General features: G+C 42.2%; 1 protein-coding gene across 1 annotated transcript; it reads right to left on the reverse strand.

Annotated features, from left to right (window-relative positions):
* Positions 1 to 201: 201 nt before the first annotated feature.
* Positions 202 to 8995, reverse strand: LOC123148231 (dipeptidyl peptidase family member 6). Its single transcript, XM_044567609.1, has 18 exons — positions 8649 to 8995; positions 8049 to 8218; positions 7184 to 7291; positions 6935 to 7006; positions 6672 to 6819; positions 5938 to 6020; positions 5204 to 5259; positions 4843 to 4970; positions 4669 to 4759; positions 4502 to 4567; positions 4193 to 4415; positions 3902 to 4003; positions 3667 to 3752; positions 3467 to 3589; positions 1595 to 1664; positions 1407 to 1498; positions 644 to 748; positions 202 to 545 (listed from the first exon to the last, which is right to left on the reverse strand). Exons 1-18 carry the CDS (start codon positions 8963 to 8965, stop codon positions 432 to 434), a joined length of 2154 nt encoding a protein of 717 aa, XP_044423544.1. The 5' UTR covers positions 8966 to 8995; the 3' UTR covers positions 202 to 431.
* Between the last annotated feature and the right edge of the window lie 772 nt (positions 8996 to 9767).

A 9767-nucleotide genomic window follows, 5' to 3' on the forward strand; every position in this document is an offset into this window, starting at 1 on the left:
TCCGGTCATTCTCTCCTATACCGCCTCCTTTGCTTTGTTTCACTGTGGGTGTGTGTCTGTGAGGTGTTTGATGAAATGTGAATGTGCGCCTGCTGCTCGATGAAATGTCTGTGTAATGGCGTCTGTTTTGGTATGTTTACTTTGCGTTGGTTCCACCCACTGTATGAATATCTATGAGGACTTTTGTGTTCCAGATTACGGTTAGTTTGCATATACGTTAGTCTGCAAGCTATACGTTTTTACAAGGTCTATATGGATTTGGCGTTCATGACTATGATCATGACTGTATGATGGCCTATAGGAGATCTGCCCGTTCATCAATGGTGTTATAGCAGTCTCTGCTGTTCGGCACCATTACATCTACACCATCTGTGAAAGGCGAACTTCTAGAAACAAAGGTGAACCGATGATACGCTTGTTACTTGCAGCCATCAGTCAAAGTTCTCAATCTTGATCGGAGTTATATCATCTGCCACCTCAAATTTCCCGACCGTTCGAGCAAAAAACACCATCTGCTGCTCCAAGGTGAACTTGATGTTTTCGGCCTGCTCGGGGTGAAAAAGGTGAGGATGAAAACCTTGAAAGTCAACAGGGTTAACAGGGTTAAAGGTACAATGCAATTGGTATTGGTACGGTATCTAACCTTGCGGAACCCATGCTGCTCCCCTTCGTATTCAACCAAAGCAACAGGCAGACCACTTTCTTTCAAGGCCTTGTATATTTTACGCGCCTGGTCTGGTGGCACGACCTGCAAAACATCGAGTGTGAAATATTTCGCAATTGTCTCTTTCAGCCTCACAGTTCCACGAGCTAGATGCGAGTTATGATTTTGCACAAGAACGGAGTGAACAATTGGCCTGATTGCAGCAATGATTCATCTAATCATCTTAATGGAGTTCTATGGAGACGCTATACAACTACTTCTCGCCTAAAAAATTTTGCCTCCAAATTTTGCCATTCAGTACTTGGAAAATGGAATTTCAGGGTTACACCTAATACATTGCTTCTGGCCCTTCCAGAGTCAGGTCCAAAGCTTGCCAGTTTGTTTAAGATATATATATATATAGAATGTGAACGTGGGATTTGTTATTTATTGAAAGTACTTTATATTTCCATCATATATCTCCAAAACACTATAAAAATACAGAAACATGGCTATTAGTTTTACAGGAGGAACTATATCATGACTATCCTAAGAATGGAATGGCTAATCCACTACAGAAGAAATAGAATCTCAGCTGGATATCGATTTTAACTCAGAGCTGCAACACACCGCTAAATATAGTCAGCTCTTGCCTCATATAACTTGATATGATATAGAAACATGCATATACATATACATGGTTCTACTGACTAGGGTACTCATGAATTCATGATAATATATGTGGTTGATGATCAGGACCTACCTTATCATCCAACCCTTGAAACAGAATAACTGGGCATGTAAATTTATTGACAAAGTTGATTGGTGATCTTTCATAGTAAGCTCCTTCACTTCCTGAAAGGATATCGTGCAGGAAATAAATATTAAAGCATACCAAGGATGGATTGAACATCCATTTCCAGAACAAAGAATGCTGAGATACTTTCTTACCAACAAGATTGTCCATATAACGGGACTCAAATTTGTGTGTCTCTGCCCTCAGCAAAGTTATATCACCAATCTGCTCATCATTTGAGCAAAAGAATTAGTTATTACGTGTATACAAATGAAGAGCAATATAACAAAGAGACTAAATTAGACCAACCAAAATGGCATTAATCAACTTTATTTTAAAATCAGCCTAATGTAAATGAATGAACAAGTCTAAAGCATGCCATATTGGTTTGGGACCTTTTATTTCCCAAAATAAGCCCCCTTTACGAGAGCTTGGGCATATGCATAAATGTCAAATGCTCCACTTCCCCCAGCAGCACCTTTGGACCAGCTTGTGCTTAGAACTTTCAAAGAAGAAGAAGAATAGCAAAATGAACAGCACCATTATGAGTGGCATGATGACTAAGATTTGGCATAAGCCCCTAGAAGGTACACCTTGGGCTTGTACTCAAAGCTAGCACCTAGGTTGTGAGGGTAAATCTATATGGCACAATAGGCCGTGTTTGGAACTCAGAAATTTCACAAGAAAGAGTTCAATTCCCGCAGGCATCAGGAAATTTTCTGAGGTCCAAACAGGGCCTATAAGGGTGTGCGCAGGCCACAGGGACACAAAATATTCTTGAATATTCATGCCTTGAGCCAGACACAGGGATAAGGCCAGTCAGGCAACCTGCAGCCGGAGAAGAACTAAGGCCCTGTTCGGAACGTAGGTATGCAATAGAAAAATGTGTAGGAATAGGATCAAGGCCAAAGTGAAAACCTACGGGCATGAAATCGCTGGAAAAAGTTCAACTACTGGAGTTCAAACCAAGGAAGCCAGCGTAGGATAGAATAAACTAACGGCTGGATTAAAAAATTAAGGGCAACCGGCCGTGCATGCCTCTTGGTGAATCATTGTCACATGTAAACACAGACCACATGCACCACCACATTTTTTTGCTTTGTGTTGTTGCATGGTTCACCTAAACCAGGTCCACCCCGCCTGTATGATCAAACGCATCAAATCCTGCAGTCACAGGGCCGACCTTTTTGCCTCAGGCCTATGCGGAAAATGAGGTCCGAGCGCATGTTTCAGTTCCCGTGAAAAATGGAGGATAGGAAACGTTTCATGAGGAATCGATTCCGCTGTTCCTCTGTACCGAACGTCCCCGAAGGAAAGATATCCATAGGAAAAGAAACCAATTCCTGTGAACTTCCTTTGTACCGAAGACAGCCTAAAGAGAGACCTCTTTACTCTCTTCAGAATGAGCGAGGTGCTTGTGCACCACTCTCTGGTCCAGGCTTGACTTCTTTGTAGAGTCCTGTCTGGCTCCCTCTAGTCCTCTTTCCTTGTGTGCATTCCCCCTCTAGTATAGCTCCATGCAATTATGTTCCCTTTCAATAAAGTTTGACAGGGCTTCCCCTACAGTTCTCCACTAAAAATAAGTGGTTGAACCTTTCTGTCTGCTTGTAATATCTTAAATGCTTTATTATAGCTTTCATTCAGACTAAGGAAAATTCAAATTTGCTTTCTGCTGCTCTTTGAGATCAGTAATAGGCTTTTCTTCCTAGCTTAGGGTTTAGCATCTTCTGTGGTATATTCTGCTGTACAACACTTTGTTTCCGTCTTATAATGAAATGAAGAAGGGATGTTATCTCATATCCAAAAAAGAGGATGAATGATAGAATGTAGCCAAATGGAAACAGTGAAACATAAATGCAATTCATGGATGAGCAATGTAAGTCATAGTAGCGGTCTAAGACAACTATTTTGAGACTGCAAGTTCACACAAGGAAAACAAATATAGAAGCTGCACCACCCATTGAGTATCTGTTGAATGTTTGCTTGTAGCAAGACAATAAAATAGATTCTGAAAAGATAGAACTTACACCATACAAAGATGCTCCAGCCTTGAATGTATCTCTGAATGCGAGTGAAGCTAAAGTAGTGTATCCGCCTGCTGATCTCCCAGTTATACAAAGGCGCTGTTCATCTACTTTCCCATTCTCCACCTTACAATAAAGTAGGGTGGCTTGTAAATTGCTATAAATGCTACTGTAATATTAGAATCACTGATTGTAAAACGTACCAGGAATCTTGCACAGCTGCAACAATCATCAACATCAACAATACCCCATTTCTTTAATAATCTCTCTCGATACTCTCTCCCATAACCTTCGGTTTATGTTTCAATATAGTTTAGCGAGTAGACTAATATAATTAATGCTTTAAATGAATCCAGAGCCTTAGTTACACGACGAAACAAAGAGTTTTCAACATTTACACAAGGCGTAATCTGAATATTAGTAGAGGTAAGGACAAACCGGTGCTTCCTCCGTAGTTAACATCAAGAAATGCCCACCCTCGACTTGTCCAATACTGGACACTAAGGTCTAAAACTCCACGTGTTTCAGCTGTAGGTCCTCCTGCAAATTGTGGTAAGTGTCAAAACTCCATGGTTTTGTTATCATCATGGGAAACAGAGTAGTATCCCGTAAGTCACTTAACAAACCAACATCTTTCAACGTAATTAACGAAAGCACAAACAAAATTGCACTGAACTTGAGTATGCATAATTATTTCAAGGCATCACAAGGGTTCATTAATTCCTTTACCATGTGTTTTGACAAGCAATGGAGGCTTTTCATCTGGTAAACCTTCAAACATGGGATTCAACGGTGGGTAGAAGTAGGCATAAGCCTTCTGCTCAGGGCTGGATGTCGGGAACTCGATAAATTCTGGGGTGCTGAAAAAAGATCTATACTGCATAACATCTGGTGAGGAGGACCAGACTATTGAGAAACTAATTACTTTTGTTTTGTTCCCATCCAGAGTAACCTGGAAAGAAACAACATATGTGCTGCATCAGTTGATGCACTAATACATCATCAATTCATAACCAAAAGTGTGGATGTCACTAAAACCTTTGCAATTGACGTGGGGATGCTTCCAGATGCACCTTCAATATAGAAGTAATCATTTCCAGTAACCTGCCAGACCATAATTAGATCATTACAACCAGCGGCACGAAATACCATATTATACACGCAACAAAATTTTAAATAGAGCGTATGCAGATTCTGATGCTTACAACATTGGACAAATCGGAGAAAGGGATGTCGAGCAACGAAACAGAACCTGAATCACAATCTAGAACACCAATATATGATTTTCCGAGCTGCCTGCATGACATCAGTATTTAAATATGTTTCATCAACAAAATATGACAATGAAACAAGCAACTTTACAGAATTATTATCACAACCTGTAAGTGAAAACGATGTGATTGCTTTTTCCTAGAAAATCGTATGAGTTGATGCCAAAAACCCACAATGGTCTTGTGAACTCAGCATCTAATGCGTGCATCGGAACAACCTCATTGGTGTGTTCAACCTGATACAAAGAAGTGCAGAGATATTTTATGCAAGCAAAGATAAGATGATGACAAAGAATGTAGTATTTAATCACCATGTCGTAAGTCATAAGCTTTCAAGTTATTACTCTCCACGACAGAAAATAGCAACAGTGTCATCAAAATGTATGAATATTAAAGATCTCAAGACTGTCTCAAAAAAAAAAACTGTCTCAAAAAAAGATCTCAAGTCCTGAGAGAAAAAACAAATTACCCATTTATAAATGTTCCAGAATCCGCTCCCTCTGTCAGTTACGAAAAACAGTTCTCCTGCAAGGTTTTTTTAGATAATGAGTTCTCCTGCAAGCTTGCATGTACTAAAATAATTTTGTTCTAGAAGTTGCAAGCAATGATCAAATTATGGTAGTCAGTAGTCAGCTTATTATTGTGGTAGCAGATATATTGATACTAAAGTTGTGTAGGATAGGAAATCAAACAGTTCAATCAGTAGGCAGCATGAACTGTGAACAAAGTTTCGTATTTCCATATTGAGATAACCTTTTTTATCTATGGAGAAAATTTTCATATTATGGGCACAAACTATGATAGTCCATTTAGTTGAAGCAGCTCCAAGAAATGTTGAATCAAGAAATTGTCAGACCAACAGAAACTAGTGACTATATGACTTTGGGCACAAACTATGATAGTCCATTTAGCACAAACTATGACGTGAATCTCAACATTATATAACTTCCAGTTCCATCATCAAACAGAAGAGTGTATTGAAGCCATAAAGATGCACACCTAAAGAGTACAGAAAGATATGTAAATGCTTGTCAACTTCACATATTAAATGCAATAAAAATGTGTTTGACTTTGTTCGGGAACAGAACTTCAGAAATAAAACAAAAGAGCAAAATATTACACTAACACGGAATGTCTTTATCACTCAAGTAAGCACAGTAACATATATCTAAGGAAATAACAAGGAATACAGGCAAATGACACCTTTTGGTGACCATTTAGGCTCAGCAGGGGATTCCACCAACATCGGATTGCTTCCAGCAACACAGACCCGTTCGGTCAAGTCTCTGCACACAAATAAAGCAACAGGTAGAAATGTAATTGGCGGCAGCTAAGGCTGTAGTTGATGTAATCTCGTTTCTTTTGGGGTGCTTGTTCTAAGCTGGGAGGTTCTCTGTTTTCTCTTCCTGCTGGTCCGGGATATGATACGAGCCATGTGCGGCCCTCTATGCTTTCATATGTACCCAGGTGTTCCCTGGTTTATTGTTCTGTTAAACGTGTTTGGGCTTTAATACAAAAGCTCAGCCAAGGGCCTTTTATCTGAAAAGCTAGTTTTTATTGGTGGATCTCTCTCAGCTAGTAGCCATGACATCCTGATCCATTGCCGCTGGGGGAAGCAGGGCCTTGTCAGCCCCACATGAAAAAAAGGGGGCGGGAGGTGCCTGGTTTTCCTGGTAACTAACTATTGGAATGTGTTTCGTAACTACATTGTGGTAACAGACGAGTTTTTTGGAGATGTAATACATAAAGTGTCCCTAAAGGTGGGCATAAAGGTGCAATCGAACTCCTTCAGTACCATGGTAGATATGCAGAATGTATCTACTGACAAAGTGCCTGCCTATCCATATTTAGGTGTGGATTAACTAAGTTATTTTTAGTTATAACATATCATGCAAGGAAAGACAGGATGTTCCAGTTCAAAAGATAATGCCATTTACCCGCTTTCAGAGAAGTAGCCAACCCAGAGTTCTGATTTATCCCATGGCATGTTTGGGTGACCCCACTCAATCCATGCCATCCTCTTTTTAGTTGGATCAATTCGAGGAGAAGCATAGAAGTCATTCCCACTGATCAGCACCTTCGGTTCTTCAATAAAGAAAATATGTGAGGTACTGTTAAGCACAACATCAAACCAGAGTAAACATCACAATAAACCAACAGACATAGATCACTTGGTAGAAATAGAATTTTCTAGTCTTACCATGGACATCACCATTGCTTAAGTTTATAGACACAATTGTTGTAGCGGGATTCAAGCTACTCGTTCGCCGGTCTATCAAGAAATTTGAGCATGTCAGAGTTCAGTAGTTCATCATGTAACAAGATACTACCTCCATTCCAAAATGTAAGACGTTATGGTAGGCTAAACTAGCCTACCAAAACGTCTTATATTTTAGAACAGAGGTAGTATACTGCATGTAAGGCTGTAAACAAATCATATGCAAAATACCTTCCATCACAGTAATATAACGGCTGAAGTGTGGGTCAAAGACACCATCAGCATAACTGACATCAGGTGCACCATAATCGGGTGTAAGAGGCACAGGCAGACTACCAGCTGAAAAGGGAAAATAATCATGTGAAATGGTTTAAAATAAAGCGACGTCATAGTTTAGTTTGCTGAAGATAAAATGTTAAATGGTTCTAAAGAGTTGATATGATATAGTGCCAATCCTTACAACCCTCCCTAAGCCATCTTGCATACTCATCCTTGTATAGTTTTTTATAGTTCACAAAACATATATTGTCGAGGCATCCCCTACAGTTCTCAGTCAAACAAGACTCCCTACTTTTCCTGTCAGACACATTGTAAACATTCATTTGTTGCCAATGATAAGTATTCAGCCTAAAATGTAAGTTGTTCTCGTGCAATCATGATTAGGGCAGAGCGCTTTAGCTAGCCCACATATTGATTAGGATGTTGGATGATCTCAGAGATAAGTTTATTAGGCACTCAAATCCGGGCTTAAGTACTACTCCCTCTGTATCAAAATATAAAACGTTTTTTGACACTGAGTAGTATATTGCATCGGCTATGTTGGCATCACTCTTTCTGACCCTGTTCTTCTCACATTTTTAGGCATAATGTACTCATATTACCCATTTGAATGAACACAATATACAACCTATGCAGTAATCTATGAAGGGATATGTAATGGAATGTAAGACCATAGTGTTTGACACATTAATAAAATTAAGTAATCAAAGTAACACCACATAATTCCAACTTAACTACACTCCATTATTGACATGGCGCGTGTGGATTAGAGTCATATTGAACTAACTCCATTCTAAATGCTTACTATCCCACTTACTTCCGATTGGTTGTTTGTACAGGCGTTGATCCTTGTAGTTTGAGAAAACAACAACACTATCTTGGACAGCAAATGCACCGCCTCCATATTCTTGAGCCAGAGTGCGTGCTGCAAATTCCTGAGGTATGATATCCGCAGGCTTGTCATCCTCCTTTACAATAACCATGCGCCTGAATACAAAATTAGTTAAATATGGTGCAAAAATATTCATTTTTTCATAGTCAAAAATATATATTCAATTTTGTGTCTCCACACAAACTAATTGAAGCCTACCAAGATAGAATATGGTACACCAATAATCAGCATTAACATAAAGTAATTGACATAAGCTGAGGAGTTTGATATGTAGAGACCCATAGTGTCATTGATTGTGAATGAGGAAGGACGTGTTATGTTATATTCAGTTGTACGATATAATTTAATCTCGATTATCTCCAAATAATACTTTTCTTCGCATTCAGCTATATCCACTTGAGGTGGTGGAACTACTGAGCCCTCCGGTACGGTGGTGCCCAATGCAGTTGCCATTTACACAATGTTTAGCAGTTCAAAGCTACGAGGCACTACAAATCTGGAAGCGCGGAAGCAGTGGTTACTCACCCTTTCTCCTCGGGGCGACCCTCGATCCATAGCAGGCGGCCGTCTCCGGCGAGGGCGATGTCCCCGAGGCGCTTGGAGGCGCCGGAGACGACGTCCGCGGTGATGGGCGACCTCCAGGACCCGAACGGCGCCGCCGTGGGCCTCTCCCCTCCCGCGGCGTCTGCCGGCGCGGGAGAGGCGGCGGCGGAGGAGGAGGACATGCGGGGCGGCGAGGCGAGGGGGCGGCGGAGGCGGAGGCGGGGGAAGGCACGGAGGAGGAGCGCCGGGGCGGAGGTGGAGCAGGCTGCGGGTAAGATGGAGGCGAGAAGTGTCGCCATTACCGGGGGCGTGGACTGTGATTTTATACAGGTTTAGGTGGGTTTTTGCGGCTATAGTGCGAGAGCAACCACCTCTTCCCGAATGTGAAATTAAATCAAGAAGAGTATAACTACATTTTTCTTAAAGAAATTGTATATACGTAGAAGTTTAACTGGCTTTTTGAAAAAAAATACCAAAGATAAACTTTTTTTACAAAACTTCTAATCTATTCATCATTTGTCATATGCTCGTACAAAGAACTATGGAGAGTTGGGTGGCAAGCTCCGCTAGGGTTCCGCCTACGCCGCCACCGGCTCCCCCGTCGCGGGTAGCCGCCGCCGCGGCCGGCGCTAGCCCTCGCTCTTGCCCCCTCCTCCCGTACCCCCGCATCGCCTCCCCGAGCGAGGCGACCGGGGGGCCCTTCCCCATTCCCCTCCAGTGCCCCCCTCGCTCCTCCCTCCTCCCGTCGCCGCCAGCGCGCGTCGCCGGGCCTTGCCCGCGTGGTGTCGACGGCAGGGGGTTTGCCTGTCCCCGCGCGCGGCCCCCCTGCTCAGGCGATGGTGGCTGTCGGCTATGCTCCTCGGCTGGTGATGGTGCGGCTTGGCGGCGGGGTCTACGGGTCCCGGGCGATCCTAATGCGGTGATGCGGCCGTTGGCCGCAGGGCACGTGGTGGTGCGGCTGGCCGCCAGCCTCCGCTTCGCCTAGATCTGGGCCCCATCTGGGTTGGGGCGGGTGAAAGGACATGCGGTGCCCCCATGTGTGGTTTTGATAATTGATGACATTCTCTATGAACTAATGGTTGCATTGAGTTATATTTGAAG

The sequence above is a fragment of the Triticum aestivum genome, chromosome 7A (genome assembly GCF_018294505.1).
Source record: "Triticum aestivum cultivar Chinese Spring chromosome 7A, IWGSC CS RefSeq v2.1, whole genome shotgun sequence".
NCBI lineage: Eukaryota > Viridiplantae > Streptophyta > Magnoliopsida > Poales > Poaceae > Triticum > Triticum aestivum.

What these genes read in the sequence shown, in the direction of transcription:
- LOC123148231 (XM_044567609.1), bottom strand. Translation starts at nt 8,965, where the DNA reads ATGGCGACACTTCTCGCCTCCATCTTACCCGCAGCCTGCTCCACCTCC. An exon ending in GGTCGCCCCGAGGAGAAAGG is followed by an intron (nt 8,219 to 8,648) that starts GTGAGTAACCAC and finishes TTTTGTATTCAG; the next exon opens with GCGCATGGTTATTGTAAAGG. An exon ending in GGCTACTTCTCTGAAAGCGG is followed by an intron (nt 6,021 to 6,671) that starts GTAAATGGCATT and finishes ATTTGTGTGCAG; the next exon opens with AGACTTGACCGAACGGGTCT.